Source organism: Neoarius graeffei, chromosome 8 (genome assembly GCF_027579695.1).
Source record: "Neoarius graeffei isolate fNeoGra1 chromosome 8, fNeoGra1.pri, whole genome shotgun sequence".
Lineage (NCBI taxonomy): Eukaryota > Metazoa > Chordata > Actinopteri > Siluriformes > Ariidae > Neoarius > Neoarius graeffei.
This window is the reverse complement of record NC_083576.1, coordinates 8,447,981-8,469,274: the sequence shown is the minus strand read 5'-3', so window position 1 is coordinate 8,469,274 and position 21,294 is coordinate 8,447,981. Positions and strand designations below refer to the sequence as shown.

The 21,294-nt window shown below is 47.2% G+C and overlaps 1 protein-coding gene across 1 annotated transcript; it reads right to left on the bottom strand.

Moving 5' to 3' along the window:
- Nucleotides 1–9,430: 9,430 nt before the first annotated feature.
- On the bottom strand, nt 9,431–16,871 carry LOC132890358 (uncharacterized). The gene is made up of 5 exons (XM_060927169.1): nt 16,799–16,871; nt 11,067–11,420; nt 10,417–10,752; nt 10,073–10,186; nt 9,431–9,435 (listed from the first exon to the last, which is right to left on the bottom strand). Exons 1-5 carry the CDS (start codon nt 16,869–16,871, stop codon nt 9,431–9,433), a joined length of 882 nt encoding a protein of 293 aa, XP_060783152.1.
- Nucleotides 16,872–21,294: the final 4,423 nt, after the last annotated feature.

The window sequence follows — 21,294 nt, the reverse complement described above, 5'->3', positions numbered from 1 at the left end:
TCCTCCTGACATCCTTAAGGTATTCCACACAGTGTGTCCAAAAGTATTCAGACATCCGACCATCACACCAGTATGTGTTTCACATCCCATTCCGAACCCCGGGGCATTCAGCCACAGGAGAGTGAGTGAGGTCGGGCACTGATGTTCAGCAAAAAGACCTGGTGCTCATTCAGCATTAAATTCACTCCAGAGGTGTTCAATGGGCTCTGTGCAGGACACTAGAGTTCTTCTACGCCAACTTCAGCCTTTTTTCGGCCTTACTTTGTGCACGTGGGCATTGTCAGGCTGGAACAGGTTTGGGCCTCTTAGTTCCAGTGAAGGGAAATTGTAAATCTTACAGCAGCGTACAAAGACATTCTGTACAATTGTGTGCTTCCAGCTTTGTGGTAACAGTTTAGAGAAAACTACACATGGATGTGAGGGGAGGGTGTCCACATACTTTTGGCCAAAAAGTGTATAGAGTGTAAAAGTCCAGCTGAGTATTTGTCATCCTAGTAGCAGCACTTTTATGAAGATAAAAGCTCTAAATATTCTAAAGAACCCTTGAAAAACCCATACAAACCTCTACAAGCTCCTTCTTCCTCTACTGATTCCTGACTTTGACCAACGACCAAAGATTTAGGAAAATCTCATCTCTCTTTTTCTGAATTATGATCATGAAGAGATGTGATTCTTTTGTGTTGATACGGCTGGAGTTTTATTCAGGCCTTAATGCGGCTCCTCCTTCACCACTCTGTGACTCGAACCAATCAAATTCTCTCTCTCTCTCTCTCTCTCTCTCTCTCTCTCTCGCTCCACCCCGGATCTCACCCACTCTTTCATACTGAAGACTCAAAACTGAAATATTAAAATGAACTGTCAGGAGATAGACCATGTGGTGCAGGTTTTCTGTAAATGAGTTTTAATGAATCAGGATCAGAGAAGCGAAATAAAAAGAATTCGGTGCTCAGTGAATTTGATCGCGTTTTATAGACAAATATATTATGATGTAATATTTGGATGGAGGTTAAATACATGCATGAATACAGGTTTTCTCACAAAGATGAACAAACTGGTCTTTATTTCTGTGTGTAAAGTGTGTCTGTGGTTTTGTAGCTCTGTTTATCTCTTTGCTCTTTGACACACTGCAGCTCTGAGTGTTTCATCTCTGATGGTGTTTCTGAGAAAAGCGACTCAGGCGGTCAGAGCGGCCTGCAGGTTCTCACCTCTCAAACTTTCCACAGGATGTGCGGTTATTTTTTTCTCTCTCAGGCCACGCTGTTGTTTTTCAGACATGATACAGAATTAGAATCATCTTCATAGCCTTTCTATAAATGTGTGAAATTGTAACTCCTCTCTTCTAAAGCACCAGATTTCACTTTAATCTGCTCTAAACACACAGCAGCATGGTCACAGAGTTTATAAGCCACACCACTCTCAGCTTTAACTTTCCACACCAGACCTGTGTGTGCATTCTGTGTGTGCTGAGGGACAGTGAAGGGGAACGAGCTTCTTATGAGGCCCAGAGCTGTGAAAGGTCACATGTCCGACTTGTTTATAGAGCCAAGTTCAAAAGTTTGCATCCCCCTAGGTTTTTGGATGTGAAATATAATAATCTGTTTTACCATTTCAATGCAAAAATATATCTAAAGAGTTAAAAAATAAATAAATAAATAAAAGATAAGAAAGAGGTTATTAAGGCAAAATATGATGGGTATATCAGTTATTAGAGAATATTTACAGATATTACATACTGAAAAGGAAAGGGTTTTTGTCATTTATTGGTTTGTTTGTTTGTTTGTTTGTTTGTTTATTTGTTTTAACCCTCAGTTTGGTCACCTCTCAGTCTCCACCCACCAGCCAGCAGCCGTAATCCATTATAATGCTGTTACTTTAAGGTGTTAATATTAAACACACTGCTGATGCCCAACATGTCTGTTCATGTGTGAGTGAAAAACAGACACTAAAAGTTCTCACCCCTTCATGTGTCAGGCCGAGATTCAGCAGCAGCTCAACACCCCGCCCTGAACTTCCTGATTCGAGGTTAGTGGGCGGAGCTTCTTATAATCCACCAGATCATAAACCTCAGGCCAGAAAGCTCCTTCTTCACTTGTCCTGATCTCATCAAACATCTGCAGGTGCCATTTCTCAGGAACACTCGTAGCTGTGACCTCCGTCTCTTCTTTATTCATGTTTTGTAAAGACTATAAATAGGAGAACTGGGCTGATGTTCTCACTGGAAATTTGCTGTGGTGTAAGAGGAATAAAACACTTTGGGCTGTGCTGTCATAGGAAAATAATCAACTTCAGGCTGGTAACAGTGAATCCTCTGCATGTCTGTGTACCGTATTGAGCTGGATTTCTTCTTGTCTTAAACCTGTCACTGTGTTTTCACAGTGTTATCGACACTGTATGGACAGAACACGTGGACTGTCTTGTGGTTGAGTCCTGAAAGCAGGACAAGTCCATCCATCCATCCATCCATTATCTGTAGCCGCTTATCCTGTCCTACAGGGTCACAGGCAAGCTGTCATCTTACTGAAAAAGTGAAAATAGTGAAAATACAGTTTCTTAAGGCAATAAAGATGAATTTTTCTTGACATCATAACTTTTTATTTACTGCAGTCCTGTGAGGAATGAGGGATCATTTTTGTTTAAGATTTTATAAGTGCATTCTTCTTCTTCTCTTCTTCTTCTTCTTCTTCTTCTTCTTCTTCTTCTTCTTCTTCTTCCTCTTCTTCTTCTTCTTCTTCAATCCTCTTCTGTGACTCTAACTCATCAGTTCTCACGCTCCTTAACCCTTTCCATGTCAGAGTTTTCCTCTATGAACCCTGTCACACTGCACTGCCTCCATCGAGTGACACAGTATTTATTTTATGTTCCTTCTTCATTGTTACTTTTTGCAGCCAGGGACCACTTTCAGTTCAAAAATAAAACCATTCACCCCCCCTCCCCCCATACCACTATAAATCTTAATTTTACAATTTAAATCACTGTTATTGTCACACACCAAAGACAAAGATACAGAACAGCAAGTAAATCTGGAACCCTGGAGTTTTGTGGAACTTATTTACCATCACTGAATAGAAATTGTTGAACAGTAGCGATCAGCTCTGAGTAAACTGGCACACTTGGGACTTAAACATCAACCAGTCTGTACTATAAGAACCATTTGATCTATTAAATGAAACATGACACTTGGGTTCACTTTGATATCCAGTATATTATTGCGTCCTGGTCTTTGTGTCCTTTTGAGCCGCTCTGTCAGAGAAAGTCTGTTCCAGTATTGAAGAAAGAATCTTGGGAAAACTCTTTTAACCCCCTGAGCAGGTGCAGTCAGACTCAGTCAAAACAACGCCATCAGGACAAACTGTACAGATGTTCAACAACACATGAGAGTGTTGACATTTTTTAAGCTTGTTCATGACCCCAAATGAGGCAAAGTTATGTGATTTTATTCATAAAAAGAGACTCGAAGCATTATTTCAGACAAATCAAAAACATAAATGAGTCAAAACAACCCCCAACATAAGAGGAGGATTAAACTGCTGATTTTGTGTTGTCAGGTGCCTTGTAATGTTCTAGAATCTCAGCAGTGACTGTATCTATAGGTGGACACTGTGACAGGTCTTCAAAAGTAAATCCGTGTATCTAAGGCCCTCTAGTGGCTGGCTGCAGTACAGTTTAAACCCCACCCAACCCCATGTTGTGTATTTGTAGCTGACTGAGGTTCTGTGATTTATGATGATCTGGCAACCAGTGCATTGTGTCACAAGAGTTTCAACACCACGGACAGCGACACACTTTCACTCCTCACTGCTCTTCTCTCTGATCTCAAACTCACACATTTCTGCTCTCTCTCTCTCTCTCTCTCTCATACTGTCACCACACACTTTTTACACTTTTCCCTTCACTTCACTCTAAACACCAGCTACTGGTGAGTATCAGCGTGGAGCAAAACATTATAATATTTTAATATTTTAGGATCAAGAACTAATACACAAAACACAAAGGCTCAGATGTACGGTGGGTGGGGGAGGGGGTCATCGGATCATTTTAAACAAAGGTCAAGAAATGAAGTGATTAAATTAACTGAAAAAACCTCCACTGACAACACAGTGTGTACGTTGGGTGGATATTTCCGTTAATTATGTGAATGGCATTGAGCACAGGCTCTTATCCACAGTGACATACAACATACCCAGAGCAGCCTGGGGGGCAGTTGGGGGTTAGATGCCTTGCTCAAGGGCAATTCAACCGTTCCTGCTGGTCCAGGGAATCGAACCAGTGACCTTTTGGTCTCAAAGCTGCTTCACAGGGTGATGGAAATCTGAAGATGGTTATATCAAATGGTATCCTTCAGCAAAGCAAAGCTAAGGCAGGCTGTTATTTATTTATTTATTTTCTATATTTGCAGCCTCCTTCATCCTCATTTTGTTGATCTTTATTTTCATACAATCAAGAAAAAGTGCATCATTCTAGTCTTTAATACACAAAATGACTCAGTTTCACACAAAGTTCTTTATTTACTAAGAAATATTTTTTTAATGTACAACCATATCACTGATCATGATTTTCTGTTATACCCCCATAGCACACTGGCTAACATGCTAACTAACAGACATTAGTTGTTCGTCGCTAAAATTCAGTGATGAAGGTTTTATGCTTTGTCCTGATCCTCTGTACTGTAACTGCAACAGACACATAAAGTGTCTAACAGTCTTTTCTTCTCTTCACACTTCTGTAGCCCTGCAGAGACCTCGACCTCAATTACATTTAGTTTTTAATCATCACCTTGTAATGATCCATCATGTTAATATCGATTTCCAATCAGGCTAAAGATTAAAAGTATGAGAGGAATGAACATTAGACACAGTCCGATATTTATGACCTAAGAAAGAGGAGAGTAAATCACGTCAGTGTACACATTATCATGAGCTCGTTCTCTCTTCCCTCGTGTTTTACTGAAGTGTGAGGCAGCAAAGTTCAGCTCTACAGCATCACGACTCTGTGGGAATGAAATATGAAATGATTAATTGATGGAAATATGAGCACATTGTAACATTTAGCCTGTTTGAGTGGGATTAGATTTCCAAAAAATGTATTGTGGACAAGATAAAGTCAAGACACAGCTTTCATCTGAATCTGTTACAAGGCTTAGGTAAGTTTATAATAATAATAATAATAATAATAATAATAATGCCTGGGGTTGGGGCTCGTATGCAAGCGCTTGGTGGCCGGGCCTTTGCCCATGGGGCCCGGCCGGGCTCAGCCTGAAGAGGTGACGTGGGCCTGACCTCCTGTGGGTTCACTACCCACAGAGGTAGCAGTAGGGGACTGGTGCAGTGTGGATTGGGTGGCAGTCGAAGGCAGGTGCCTCGACCACCTGATCCCCGGACACAGCGGCTAGCTGTTGGGACATGGAATGTCACTTCACTGGGGGGGAAAGAGCCTGAGCTTGTGCGGGAGGTTGAGAGGTACCAGCTAGAGATAGTTGGGCTCACCTCCATGCACAGCGTGGGCTCTGGAACCCAGCTCCTCGAGAGGGGTTGGACTCTCCACTTCTCTGGAGTCGCCCATGGTGAGCGGCGGTGGGCTGGTGTGGGCTTGCTTATAGCTCCCCAGTTCAGCCGCCATGTGTTGGAGTTTACCCCAGTGAACGAGAGGGTCGCCTCTCTGCGCCTTCGGATTGGGGAGAGGGCTCTTGCTGTTGTTTGTGCCTACGGGCCAAATAGCAGTATAGAGTATCCGGCCTTCTTGGAGTCCCTGGGAGAGGTACTGAAGGGTGCTCAGACTGGGGACTCCATTGTGTTACTGGGGGACTTCAATGCTCATGTGGGCGACAACAGTGACACTTGGAGGGGCGTGGTTGGGAGGAACGGCCTCCCCGATCTGAACCCAAGTGGTGTTTTGTTATTGGACTTCTGTGCTAGTCACGGTTTGTCCATAACGAACACCATGTTCGAGCATAGGGGTGTCCATAAGTGCACATGGCACCAGGACACCTTAGGTCAGAGGTCGATGATAGACTTTGTTGTGGTTTCATCTGATCTCCGGCCCTATGTCTTGGACACTCGGGTGAAGAGAGGGGCTGAGCTGTCAACTGATCACCACCTGGTGGTGAGTTGGATCCGCTGGCGGAGGAGGAAGCTGGACAGACCTGGCAGGCCCAAACGTATGGTGAGGGTCTGTTGGGAATGTCTGGCCGAGCACTCTGTTGGGGAGGTCTTTAACTCCCACCTCCGGGAGAGCTTTTCCCAGCTTCCAAGGGAGGCGGGGGACATTGAGTCTGAGTGGACCATGTTCTCTACCTCCATTGTGGACACAGCTGTTCGGAGCTGTGGCCGCAAGGTCTCTGGTGCCTGTCGTGGCGGCAATCCCCGAACCCGGTGGTGGACACTGGAAGTAAGGGATGCTGTCAAGCTGAAGAAGGAGTCCTATCTGGCCATGTTGACCTCTGGGACCCCTGAGGCAGCTGACGGGTATCGGCAGGCCAGGCGTGCTGCAGCTCGGGCAGTTGCGGAGGCAAAAACTCGGAACTGGGAGGAGTTCGGGGAGGCCATGGAGAAGGACTATCGGTCAGCCTCGAAGAAATTCTGGCAAACCATCTGGCGCCTCAGGAGGGGGAAGCAGTACTCTGCCAACACTGTTTACAGTGCGGGTGGGGAGCTGTTGACCTCGACTGGGGACATTGTCGGGTGGTGGAAGGAATACTTTGAGGATCTCCTCAATCCCACTGTCATGTCTTCCATTGAGGAGACTGAGGCTGATGACTCAGAGGTGGACTCGTCCATTACCCAAGCCGAAGCCACTGAGGTGGTTTGCAAGCTCCTCGGTGGCAAGGCACCAGGGGTGGATGAGATCCGCCCTGAGTATCTCAAGTCTCTGGATGTTGTGGGGCTGTCTTGGTTGACACGCCTCTGCAACATCGCGTGGCGGTCGGGGACAGTGCCTCTGGAGTGGCAGACTGGGGTGGTGGTCCCTCTTTTTAAGAAAGGGGACCGGAGAGTGTGCTCCAATTATAGGGGAATCACACTTCTCAGCCTCCCGGGGAAAGTTTACTCTAGGGTACTGGAGAGGAGAATTCGACCGATAGTCGAACCTCGGATCCAGGAGGAACAATGCGGTTTTCGTCCTGGTCGCGGAACACTGGACCAGCTCTATACCCTTCATAGGGTGCTCGAGGGTTCATGGGAGTTTGCCCAACCAGTCCACATGTGCTTTGTGGATCTGGAGAAGGCATTCGACCGTGTCCCCCATGGTATTCTGTGGGGGGTGCTTCGGGAGTATGGGGTTCAGGGCTCTTTGCTAAGGGCTGTCCGGTCCCTGTACGAACGGAGCAGGAGTCTGGTTCGCATTGCCGGCAGTAAGTCAGACCTGTTCCCAGTGCATGTTGGACTCCGGCAGGGCTGCCCTTTGTCACCGGTTCTGTTCATAATTTTTATGGACAGAATTTCTAGGCGCAGCCATGGGCCGGAAGGAATCCTGTTTGGGAACCACAGGATTTCATCTCTGCTTTTTGCAGATGATGTTGTCCTGTTGGATTCTTCAAGCCAGGACCTCCAGCATGCACTTGGGCAGTTTGCAGTCAAGTGTGAAGTGGCTGGGATGAGAATCAGCACCTTCAAGTCCGAGGCCATGGTTCTCAACCGGAAAAGGGTGGCTTGCCCTCTCCAGGTTGGTGGAGAAGTCCTGCCTCAAGTGGAAGAGTTTAAGTATCTTGTTCACAAGTGAGGGAAGACTGGAGCGTGAGATCGACAGGCGGATCCGTGCAGCCTCCGCAGTGATGCGGTCGCTTTACCTGTCCGTCGTGGTGAAGAAGGAGCTGAGCCAAAAGGCAAAGCTCTCAATTTACTGGTCTATCTATGTTCCGACTCTCACCTACGGTCATGAGCTTTGGGTAATGACCGAAAGAACAAGATCGCGGATAAAAGCGGCCGAAATGAGTTTCCTTCGCAGGGTGGCTGGGCGCTCCCTTAGAGATAGGGTGAGAAGCACAGTCACTCGGGAGGAGCTCGGAGTAGAGCCGCTGCTCCTCCACATTGAGAGGAACCAGCTGAGGTGGCTCAGGCATCTTTTTCGGATGCCTCCTGGACGCCTCCCTGGGGAGGTGCTCCAGGCATGTCCCCCCGGGAGGAGGCCCTGGGGAAGACCCAGGACACGCTGGAGGGACTATGTCTCTCGGCTGGCCTGGGAACGCCTCGGTGTTCTTCCCGAGGAGCTGACCGAGGTGTCTGGGGAGAGGGAAGTTTGGGCTTCCATGCTTAGACTGCTGCCTCCGCGACCCGGTCCCGGATCAAGCAGAAGAAGACGAGATGAAACGAGAGATAATAATAATAATAATAATAATAATAATAATAACAATAAGTATAAACTCAGCATTAGTGACCTGATTTGGTGTTTTCTTGACCACAGAGTCTTGAGATCTCCCTATAAAAAGAAAAAATATGTTTATGTTGAGATCCAGATTTAATATACAGTATATTGCTGTTTAATCAGGACTCACTGTAATAATAATAATAATAATAATAATATAGTTCAACTTATATCATGCCTTTCTCACAGCCAAGGTTGCTTTACAGTTACAAAAAAACAAAAAAGAAAACTGTCCAGGGCGGCACGGTGGTGTAGTGGTTAGCGCTGTCGCCTCACAGTAAGAAGGTCCTGGGTTCGAGCCCCGGGGCCGGCGAGGGCCTTTCTGTGTGGAGTTTGCATGTTCTCCCCGTGTCCGCGTGGGTTTCCTCCGGGTGCTCCGGTTTCCCCCACAGTCCAAAGACGTGCAGGTTAGGTTAACTGGTGACTCTAAATTGAGCGTAGGTGTGAATGTGAGTGTGAATGGTTGTCTGTGTCTATGTGTCAGCCCTGTGATGACCTGGCGACTTGTCCAGGGTGTACCCTGCCTTTCGCCCGTAGTCAGCTGGGATAGGCTCCAGCTCGCCTGTGACCCTGTAGAACAGGATAAAGCGGCTAGAGATAATGAGATGAGAGATGAGAAAACTGTCCACCAAAGAGTGTCAGGATGTAATTCCAGTGGCGTAGCTACCCACAGTCCCGCCAAAAGGTGTATGAGGGTATGTCCCACACCGTCTGCCCGGCCGCCATGACACCGCTGGGCAACATCAACATTGCTCTGAACACCGTGCCATGGATCTACAAACTGATCACAAAAGCACTGCCACACAGAGTGCTGGTGTGTCCCAAACCACCTGCACAGCCACCGCAACGCCACTGAACAACATCACTCAGAACACCGTGCCAAACACAGAAGCACCGCCACACAGAGCGCTGGATAACCCTGATGTTAAAAAGAGCAACGAGCTCACTGCAGTCCATAGAGAGCAGCACAGGCATCACCCACAGTGCACCAAGGCCTGAAGGAAACCGACATCCAAAACTGGGTCTGGAGCTACACCACAACCGGCGGGCAAAACATTCAAACAATGAACAAACATCAAACTGTAGAAACACAAAAAGAGAAACAAAGGGGGGAAAAATAAAAATAAAAAGCTCCGGTGAGAAGCGGCAGCCAAAATGCGCACAGCGTCGTCTCAACTGGAAACAGAAACGGAGTAAATGTGCAGCAGTTTGGGGAAAAAACAAACCACTGGATGTGACTGAGGCTGAATTCTGGAGAAAAAATAATGTAAAATCAGGTTTTGAGAATTGGGTTGGTGGTTGTTTTTTCTCCCTGTACATACTTTAACACCTCATTTTACCTAAAATTATGTAGAAATGTTTAAAAAATTAACTTTCTGTCTTTGTGCGAAGATCATGTTGGATAGAACAAGATCCATTTTAATAAACACGATGAATAAAGATACATCATTCTCATGTTCATGCTTATTACTTTGATATTTTATTTGTTAAATTAAATGGAAATTAAATCAATATATCCAGAAGCTGTGGCTTTTAGACAATGTTTTTGTGTTTCAGTGGAACTGGACTGAAATTGTAAAATGTAAATTCTTCCTTTTTTGATTTTTTTTTGGCAGAAAACAGATTTTTAGCAATTAATTGTTGCAAAGCAAATAAATAGCAATAAAATTGTTTATATTGCAGAATATTTCAATCCACAACCTTACTGGAGACTCACCACAGCAATATTCACAGTTTCTCCCTTTACAGCTGAAAACAAGAACAAAGATCAGAGACACACACACTCCCAAAGCTACAGCGAGAAAGATCACTGCAGGATCCCAGGATTTTTCTATAAACAAACAAACAAACAAACAAACAAACAAACACATAATAAAACACTACATCACATTTCATGTCAATATAAAATAATGATTTTGTCCTGTAATTATAACGATCATCATTCTACTGATTGATGGCAGTAAAAATATCGACATTAAACACAAATTAAAGAAAACGTTACGATGGAAATATTATTATTTGCATTCTCTGAGAAAGTAAATGTGATCTTACACTTCTTACCCAACTGTACTCGAGTCCCGTTCCCAAAAATGATCTTCCCACACACGGCCACAGCGCAGTAGTAAGTTCCAGTATCATTGATGCTGAGGATGTTCTTGGAGAAGTCGTACACACAGGTGTGTGTAGAAGAGCCGTTCTCACACTGACGGCTGCTGTTGTGATGAGTGTAAATGATTTGAGGATGGGATTGTGGTGAAGCAGCTCTGAACCAGAGCACTTGGTGTTCTGCTGCTCTGCTCTCAGAGAGAACCGAGCACTGCAGAGTCACTGACGCTCCTGCAGGAACCGAGTCCAACACGCCGCTCTGGGTCACTGACACTTTTACATCTCCATCACCTGATCAGTGTGATAGAGATGGAGTGAGATCTGAGTTTGTTTTGTTTTGGACTGAAAAAATTGCAGCATTTTATCCCACACAAATTCTCAGTGTTAACTTATTAAAATGTGTTGATTAATTTACTACAACAGGAGCACTAAAGATAGTTTAAAATGTGGTTAAATCACATCTGCAGCATAATATATTAATGCGCTCATTCTAATCCGAGCAAACTGCAAATCACAATCTCCTGCCAATAGAGCGATCGCTTCAGTCATACAAATACAGAAAACCTCAACACACATTCTCACCTTGTACAAAATAAAATTCTTACCTTTCACTGATAAAAAGGTTCCTTTTCCAAAACTTGTTGAAAGTCCACAATAATACAAAAGTCCACAGTAATACAAGGCTTCATCTGATGGTTCCACATTAACAATTTTCAAATGGAAGCCCGTTTTTTCTTCTTTCTCGATGCTGAATTTTGGCGGCTTGAACTCATCTTTATATTTGGGTTCATGTTGAACTGTGACCATTAGAGAAGGCTCCTGTCCAATTTTTTGCTTGAACCAAATGATGGTTTCAGGGTTATCCTCTCGCTTTTTAAAGCAGTGCAGAGTCACGTTCTCACCAACACCAGCAGCGATCACTGGGTTCGGCTGATTGAGATCATTTATCAGTGCAGAATCTAATATAAATGATTAAAGAATGAAACATGAACAAAAATAAAAATATATATTTTTTCTTCCAGTAATTCACAGAGATTGGTGTAATATTGTGAGGAACGTGAGATCACATGAGCATTAAATCTTACTGACATTATCAAGCTCAATGCAATGTGCTTAATAAACTGAATTTCCAGTGTAACCAGTGACTGAAGGTCAGAGAGGAGATGTGTAAAGTGTGTTTGTGTTGCACAGAAATGTGTATTGTTTCTGTTTTATCATCAATTTTCAAGGTGAAAAATCTTTCATTTAAGATTAAATAAAATTCTGATTTCCCTTAAAACAGCTCTTCATCCAGACACAACCCCGTAATATGAAGATCACAAACTGTTTTTGTGTCAGTGTGGCAGCGGGGGCGTGGTCAAGCGCCGGTCGGTGACAGGAGGGCGGAGTCAGGGAAGGTAAGTGGCAGAATCACGACACCTGAGAACAATTAACCTGTGTTTGTGTGTGTCTTCCCAGTGACCGCGCCCTATTTAAGGAGGGAGAGTGAGAGCAGAGGGGATCTCCGGACTAGACGCTGGCTGTGTGTGTGTGTCTGTCTAGTCACCGTAACGATTGTTCACTGAAAAGTGTGGCAATAAAGCCTTTTCCCAAACCTGATCTCTGTCCTGCCGTCCTCAGTGCTCCACCCACACGTAGGGAGTGTTACAGTGGTGCCGAAACCCGGGACGTGGAGCACCAAACCAGCAGCCCCATGGAATCCTCCCCGTTCACCGATCTGGTCCACGCCCTCGCCACGGCTCAGCAAAGCCAGCACCAGGCACTCGTCACTCTCCGAAAGGAGCAGGAGCAGCGCTTCGAAGCCCTGGTGCTGGCCCAGCAGGAAGATCGCGAGGCGTTCCGGCATCTTCTCGCGTCGGCGGGGTCCACCAGCGCTCCGGCCGCGGGCCCGTCTCCCCTCATTGTCACCAAGATGGGCCCGCAGGACGACCCCGAGGCGTTCATCACGTTGTTCGAACAGGTCGCCGAAGCCTCGGGGTGGCCGATCGAGCAGCGCGCGGCGCGCCTCCTCCCCCTGCTCACGGGAGAGGCGCAGCTGGCCGCGCTACAGCTCCCCGCCGACCGCCGGCTGGCCTACGCGGACCTCCGCCGGGCCGTCCTCCAGCGCGTGGGGCGCACACCGGAGCAACAGCGCCAGCGCTTCCGCGCGCTGCGACTGGAGGAAGTCGGCCGGCCGTTCGCGTTCGGCCAGCAGCTCCGGGACGCCTGCTGGCGGTGGCTGAGGGCCAACAATCGCGACGCCGAGGGAATCGTCGACCAGGTGGTACTGGAACAGTTCGTCGCCCGCTTACCAGCCGGAACCGCGGAGTGGGTCCAGTGCCACCGCCCGGCGTCGCTGGATCAGGCAGTCGAGCTGGCGGAGGATCATCTGGCGGCTGTCCCGGCGGCAGGACAGCAGATGGCATCGTCTCTTCTCTCCTCTTCTCTCTCTCTCTCTCTCCCTCTCCTCCTGTGTCCCGTCCCTGCCCCATTCCCCCACCGCGGAGGCGGGGGCCGGCTCCACCCCAGCCGGCCCGCCGCACCCGCGGTGCCCTCCCGTGTCTCCCTTCTGTGTCTGTCTCTCCCCCATCTCAGGTGAGTGAGCCCCAGATCACCGGTGCAGAGGGAAAGCCCGGGCCGGTTTGCTGGCGCTGCGGGGAGCCGGGCCACCTTCATGAGCAGTGCACAGCAATGGAAGTGGGCGCGGTGGTTCGGATCCCCGACGCGCCAGAGGCCGCCCTCGATCGGGCCGGAGCGTATCGCATACCGGTGAGTATCCAAGGGGCTACATATCAGGCGTTGGTGGATTCTGGTTGTAATCAGACCTCAATTCGCCAAAGCCTGGTTCAAAACGAGGCATTGGGGGGAGCACAGGGGGTGAAGGTGTTGTGTGTGCACGGGGATGTTCACAGCTACCCTTTGGTGTCGGTTCACATTATTTTCAGAGGGGAAAAATTTATAGTGAAGGCGGCGGTTAATCCTCGCCTTACCCACTCGTTAATTTTGGGGACGGATTGGCCGGGATTTCGGGGTTTAATGACACGCCTAGTCGAGAGTGGGTCCTGCCATTTGACAGGGGGAGGTCCCAGTGTCGCTTTGGCGGGAGCAGCTGTCACAGAGCCGTCTACGTCATCTCCGCGTCAGAGTGAGGAGCCGCCGGCCCCTCCTCTCTCTATTGGGGATTCCCTCACGGATTTCCCATTAGAGCAGTCGCGAGACGAGACTCTGCGGCATGCGTTTGACCAAGTGAGAGTAATCGATGGTCAAACGCTCCAGCCGAACGCCACCCCGTCCTTCCCCTACTTCGCGATTATGAAGGATAGATTATACCGAGTGACGCAGGACACTCAAACTAAAGAGCGAGTCACGCAGCTTTTGATTCCAAAAAGCCGCCGGGAATTGGTATTCCAGGCGGCTCACTTTAATCCCATGGCTGGACACTTAGGGCAGGATAAAACACTAGCCCGAATAATGGCCCGTTTCTATTGGCCGGGGATTCGCGGCGATGTCCGTAGGTGGTGTACGGCATGCCGCGAATGCCAGTTAGTAAACCCAGCAGCCATTCCAAAAGCGCCATTGCGCCCTCTACCGTTAATCGAGACCCCGTTTGAAAGAATTGGGATGGATCTCGTCGGGCCATTAGATCGGTCAGCACGAGGGTACCGCTTTATATTAGTTCTAGTGGACTATGCAACGCGATACCCGGAAGCAGTGCCTCTGCGCAATATCTCAGCACGCAGTATTGCAGAGGCACTCTTCCGCGTCATCTCCCGAGTTGGAATCCCGAAAGAGATTCTGACTGATCAAGGCACTACGTTTATGTCACGAACACTGCGCGAACTGTATGGGTTATTGGGGATTAAGCCGATCCGCACCAGTGTATATCACCCACAAACGGACGGTTTAGTAGAACGGTTCAACCGCACCCTCAAAAATATCATTAAGAAATTCGTAAGTGAGGACGCACGTAATTGGGATAAGTGGCTCGAACCCTTGCTGTTCTCAGTGCGAGAGGTCCCTCAAGCCTCCACGGGGTTCTCCCCGTTCGAATTATTATATGGGCGTAAGCCGCGCGGCATCCTGGACGTGCTGCGGGAAAATTGGGAGGAGGGACCTTCACAAAGTAAGAATGAAATTCAGTACGTTATGGACCTGCGCGCAAAACTCCACACGCTCACCCACCTAACTCAGGAGAACTTGCGGCAGGCCCAGGAACGGCAAGCCCGCCTGTACAACAAGGGTACGCGCCTTAGAGAGTTCACACCGGGAGATAAAGTACTCGTACTCTTGCCCACGTCGAGCTCCAAATTAATCGCCAAGTGGCAAGGACCCTTTGAGGTCACACGGCGAGTCGGGGACGTCGACTATGAGGTGAGGCGAACAGACAGGGGTGGGGCGCCACAGATTTACCACCTCAATCTGCTCAAACTCTGGAACGAGGAGGTCCCCGTGGCGTTGGTGTCGGTAGTTCCGGAGAAGGCGGAGCTGGGGCCGGAGGTTCAAAAAGAGAGTTTGGCATCACGTACCTCTCCGGTCCCCTGTGGAGACCACCTCTCCCCGACCCAGCTCACGGAGGTCGCCCAGTTGCAGGCCGAGTTTTCGGATGTGTTCTCGCCCCTGCCCGGTCGCACTAACCTCATAGAACACCACATAGAGACACCCCCGGGGGTGGTAGTGCGTAGCCGCCCTTATAGACTACCCGAACACAAAAAAAAGGTGGTTCGGGAAGAACTTCAGGCCATGCTCGAAATGGGCATCGTCGAGGAGTCCCACAGCGACTGGAGCAGCCCGGTGGTCTTGGTTCCCAAGGCCGACGGCTCGGTCCGGTTCTGTGTGGACTATAGAAAAGTCAACGCGGTGTCTAAATTTGACGCATACCCAATGCCTCGTGTTGATGAGCTGCTCGATCGACTAGGCACGGCTCGCTTCTACTCGACACTGGATTTAACGAAGGGATATTGGCAGATCCCCTTGACTCCATTATCCCGGGAGAAAACGGCCTTTTCCACACCGTTTGGCTTACACCAGTTCGTCACACTTCCGTTTGGGCTGTTTGGGGCGCCCGCTACGTTTCAGCGGCTGATGGACCGGGTCCTCCGGCCCCACGCCACCTATGCGGCCGCCTACCTGGACGACATTATCGTTTATAGTAACGACTGGCAGCGGCACCTGCAACACCTGAGGGCCGTCCTTAGGTCGCTGAGACGGGCGGGGCTCACTGCCAACCCAAAGAAGTGTGCGATTGGGCGGGTGGAAGTACGGTATCTGGGCTTCCACTTGGGCAACGGGCAGGTGCGTCCCCAAATTAATAAGACAGCAGCGATTGCGGCCTGCCCGAGGCCCAAGACCAAAAAGGGGGTGAGACAGTTCCTGGGGCTGGCTGGCTACTATCGTAGGTTTATACCTAATTATTCGGACGTCACCAGCCCGCTGACTGACCTCACTAAAAAGGGGGCGCCAGATCCGGTCCAGTGGACGGAGCAGTGCCAGCGGGCTTTCTCGGAGGTAAAGGCTGCACTGTGTGGGGGGCCACTTTTACACTCCCCTGACTTCTCTCTCCCTTTTATGTTACAGACGGATGCGTCGGACAGAGGGCTGGGGGCCGTTTTGTCCCAGCAGGTGGAGGGGGAGGATCGCCCGGTCTTATACATCAGCCGGAAGCTGTCAGTGCGTGAGGGGCGCTACAGCACGATTGAAAAGGAGTGCCTGGCGATCAAATGGGCGGTCCTCGCCCTCCGGTACTACCTGCTGGGGCGCTCTTTCACCCTCTGTTCGGACCACGCGCCCCTCCAGTGGCTCCACCGCATGAAAGATGCCAACGCGCGGATCACCCGTTGGTATCTGGCGCTCCAACCCTTTAATTTCAAGGTGGTCCACAGGCCGGGGGCGCAGATGGTCGTGGCGGACTTCCTCTCCCGTCAAGGGGGGGGGGAGTCGGCTGCAGGCCGGACGGGCGCCCGGCCTGAGTCGGGCGGTGGGGGTATGTGGCAGCGGGGGCGTGGTCAAGCGCCGGTCGGTGACAGGAGGGCGGAGTCAGGGAAGGTAAGTGGCAGAATCACGACACCTGAGAACAATTAACCTGTGTTTGTGTGTGTCTTCCCAGTGACCGCGCCCTATTTAAGGAGGGAGAGTGAGAGCAGAGGGGATCTCCGGACTAGACGCTGGCTGTGTGTGTGTGTCTGTCTAGTCACCGTAACGATTGTTCACTGAAAAGTGTGGCAATAAAGCCTTTTCCCAAACCTGATCTCTGTCCTGCCGTCCTCAGTGCTCCACCCACACGTAGGGAGTGTTACAGTCAGTAATCCTTATTACAGCGGCACACTGATGAGCAGAAACATAATGAACCATCCACACTTACCAGTTTGATTAAAAAGCATCACTGTGATCCACATCAGTGTGATCATCTTCAGTGAGAGCTCTGTGTACAGCATGTCTCCTCTCGCTGCACTGATCGACGGTCAAACTGAGCACTGCTCACTTTGGGCAAAGACTGATGGTGTGACATCACATCACATCTCTGACATCACAGACTTCCAGGGTATTTTTTTTTTTTGAGACACAATCTAGACTAGAAAGCAGAGCAGTAGATAGTAGACTGTGGCCCCTCCTCAAGGTATTTGAACACACGCTTCACAACTCTTTCAACATCCTCTTCAAGGATGAGGAAATGAGGCCTACAATCCTCTTTTTATTTCTGTTTTCATGTCAGGATATTGAGCAAATCAATTCCTGTTTGATTGAACTTTTCTCTCTCTTTTGCAACCGTGACCAATATTCAAGCTATTTTTTCCGGGGGTTTTTTCTGTGGGTGTTATTGTTTATTTATTTTTTAGTTTCCTGCACCATAATGCAGTGACTAATACTGTCATATTTAACTGAACTTTATAAAGGCAAGTTTAATAATTTAAAAAATAATGATTGTCATGAATGAGTCTCGTGATTAAATTTAGATGACATTTCTATCATTTTTAAAGACTTCAGTAAAAGTATTTCCGTTCAATCCGTTATTTACAGAGTTTATCCCTCAGGGTCGGGAGGGAAGCTGGAGCTGATCCCAGCTGACTCTGGGTGAGAGATGGGCTTCACCTTGGACAGGTCACTAATCTACTGTATCTCAGGGTTCACACAGAGAGACAGACGCCCAATCACACTCACATTCACACCTGGGGATCATTTAGAGAAGCCAGCTGACCACAACACATGTCTTTGGACTGTGGGAGGAAACCAGAGCACCCAGAGGGAACCTTCTCAGGTACGAGGAGAACGTACAAACTCCACACAGGAAGGCCGTGAGGTTCAAACCCAGAACCTTCTCGCTGTGAGGAGACAATGATAACCACTGCAGCCCTGTGACACCGAGTCCTGATATTCAATAAGAAGAGTGAAGGAGATAAAAATAAGACAGAGAATATGAGACAAGTGAAAAAAAAGGTGTTCTCCTTTAATGTCTCTCTGCATTTTCCCCCTCGTAAACCACTTTGTCTGGCTAAATTAAAAGTAAACTAAATATAGTGATTATAAAGGGAAGTTGTATCTTTACCTGTGTAAATAATTAACACATCCTGCACTGTGTACATTTCATCCTGTAGATTCAGCTGCAGGTAAAATTCACTCGACTTCCTGGGGAATTAAACCTCATGACCTTGAGGTCAACCTGAGGCCCATAAGCTTCTGCACTTATTATTGAGATCCTCCTCCTGACATCCTTAAGGTATTCCACACAGTGTGTCCAGAAGTATTCAGACATCCGACCATCACACCAGTATGTGTTTCACATCCCATTCCGAACCCCGGGGCATTCAGCCACAGGAGAGTGAGTGAGGTCGGGCACTGATGTTCAGCAAAAAGACATGGTGCTCATTCAGCATTAAATTCACTCCAGAGGTGTTCAATGGGCTCTGTGCAGGACACTAGAGTTCTTCTACGCCAACTTCAGCCTTTTTTCGGCCTTACTTTGTGCACGCGGGCATTGTCAGGCTGGAACAGGTTTGGGCCTCTGAGTTCCAGTGAAGGGAAATTGTAAATCTTACAGCAGCGTACAAAGACATTCTGTTCAATTGTGTGCTTCCAGCTTTGTGGTAACAGTTTGGAGAAAACTACACATGGATGTGAGGGGAGGGTGTCCACATACTTTTGGCCAAAAAGTGTATAGAGTGTAAAAGTCCAGCTGAGTATTTGTCATCCTAGTAGCAGCACTTTTATGAAGATAAAAGCTCTAAATATTCTAAAGAACCCTTGAAAAACCCTTACAAACCTCTACAAGCTCCTTCTTCCTCGACTGATTCCTGACTTTGACCAACGACCAAAGATTTAGGAAAATCTCATCCCACTTTTTCTGAATTATGATCATGAAGAGATGTGATACTTTTGTGTTGATACGGCTGGAGTTTTATTCAGGCCTTAATGCGGCTCCTCCTTCACCACTCTGTGACTCGAACCAATCAAATTCTCTCTCTCTCTCTTTCTCTCGCTCTCTCGCTCCACCCCGGATCTCACCCACTCTTTCATACTGAAGACTCAAAACTGAAATATTAAAATGAACTGTCAGGAGATAGACCATGTGGTGCAGGTTTTCTGTAAATGAGTTTTAATGAATCAGGATCAGAGAAGCGAAATAAAAAGAATTCGGTGCTCAGTGAATTTGATCGCGTTTTATAGACAAATATATTATGATGTAATATTTGGATGGAGGTTAAATACATGCATGAATACAGGTTTTCTCACAAAGATGAACAAACAGGTCTTTATTTCTGTATGTAAAGTGTGTGTGTGGTTTTGTAGCTCTGTTTATCTCTTTGCTCTTTGACACACTGCAGCTCTGAGTGTTTCATCTCTGATGGTGTTTCTGAGAAAAGCGACTCAGGCGGTCAGAGCGGCCTGCAGGTTCTCGCCTCTCAAACTTTCCACAGGATGTGCGGTTATTTTTTTCTCTCTCAGGCCACGCTGTTGTTTTTCAGACACGATACAGAATTAGAATCATCTTCATAGCCTTTCTATAAATGTGTGAAATTGTAACTCCTCTTTTCTAAGGCACCAGATTTCACTTTAATCTGCTCTAAACACACAGCAGCATGGTCACGGAGTTTATAAGCCACACCACTCTCAGCTTTAACTTTCCACACCAGACCTGTGTGTGCATTCTGTGTGTGCTGAGGGACAGTGAAGGGGAACGAGCTTCTTATGAGACCCACAGCTGTGAAAGGTCACATGTCCGACTTGTTTATTGAGCCAAGTTCAAAAGTTTGCATCCCCCTAGGTTTTTGGATGTGAAATATAATAATCTGTTTTACCATTTCAGTGCAAAAATATATCTAAAGAGTTAAAAAATAAATAAATAAATAAAAGATAAGAAAGAGGTTATTAAGGCAAAATATGATGGGTATATCAGTTATTAGAGAATATTTACATATATTACATACTGAAAAGGAAAGGGTTTTTGTCATTTATTGGTTTGTTTGTTTGTTTGTTTATTTGTTTTAACCCTCAGTTTGGTCACCTCTCAGTCTCCACCCACCAGCCAGCAGCCGTAATCCATTATAATGCTGTTACTTTAAGGTGTTAATATTAAACACACTGCTGATGCCCAACATGTCTGTTCATGTGTGAGTGAAAAACAGACACTAAAAGTTCTCACCCCTTCATGTGTCAGGCCGAGATTCAGCAGCAGCTCAACACCCCGCCCTGAACTTCCTGATTCGAGGTTAGTGGGCGGAGCTTCTTATAATCCACCAGATCATAAACCTCAGGCCAGAAAGCTCCTTCTTCACTTGTCCTGATCTCATCAAACATCTGCAGGTGCCATTTCTCAGGAACACTCGTAGCTGTGACCTCTGTCTCTTCTTTATTCATGTTTTGTAAAGACTATAAATAGGAGAACTGGGCTGATGTTCTCACTGGAAATTTGCTGTGGTGTAAGAGGAATAAAACACTTTGGGCTGTGCTGTCATAGGAAAATAATCAACTTCAGGCTGGTAACAGTGAATCCTCTGCATGTCTGTGTACCGTATTGAGCTGGATTTCTTCTTGTCTTAAACCTGTCACTGTGTTTTCACAGTGTTATTGATACTGTATGGACAGAACACATGGACTGTCTTGTGGTGGAGTCCTAAAGGCAGGACAAGTCCATCCATCCATCCATCCATCCATCCATTATCTGTAGCCGCTTATCATGTCCTACAGGGTCACAGGCAAGCTGTCATCTTACTGAAATAGTGAAAATAGTGAAAATACAGTTTCTTATGGCAATAAAGATGAATTTGTCTTGACATCATAACTTTTTATTTACTGCAGTCCTGTGAGGAATGAGGGATCATTTTTGTTTAAGATTTTATAAGTGCATTCTTCTTCTTCTTCAGTCCTCTTCTGTGACTCTAACTCATCAGTTCTCACGCTCCTTAACCCTTTCCATGTCAGAGTTTTCCTCTATGAGCCCTGTCACACTGCACTGCCTCCATCTAGTGACACAGTATTTCTTTTCTGTTCCTTCTTCATTGTTACTTTTTGCAGCCAGGGACCACTTTCAGTTCAAAAATAAAACCATTCACTCCCCTCCCCCCATACCACTATAAATCTTAATTTTACAATTTAAATCACTGTTATTGTCACACACCAAAGACAAAGATACAGAACAGCAAGTAAATCTGGAACCCTGGAGTTTTGTGGAACTTATTTACCATCACTGAATAGAAATTGTTGAACAGTAGCGATCAGCTCTGAGTAAACTGGCACACTTGGGACTTAAACATCAACCAGTCTGTACTATAAGAACCATTTGATCTATTAAATGAAACATGACACTTGGGTTCACTTTGATGTCCAGTATATTATTGCGTCCTGGTCTTTGTGTCCTTTTGA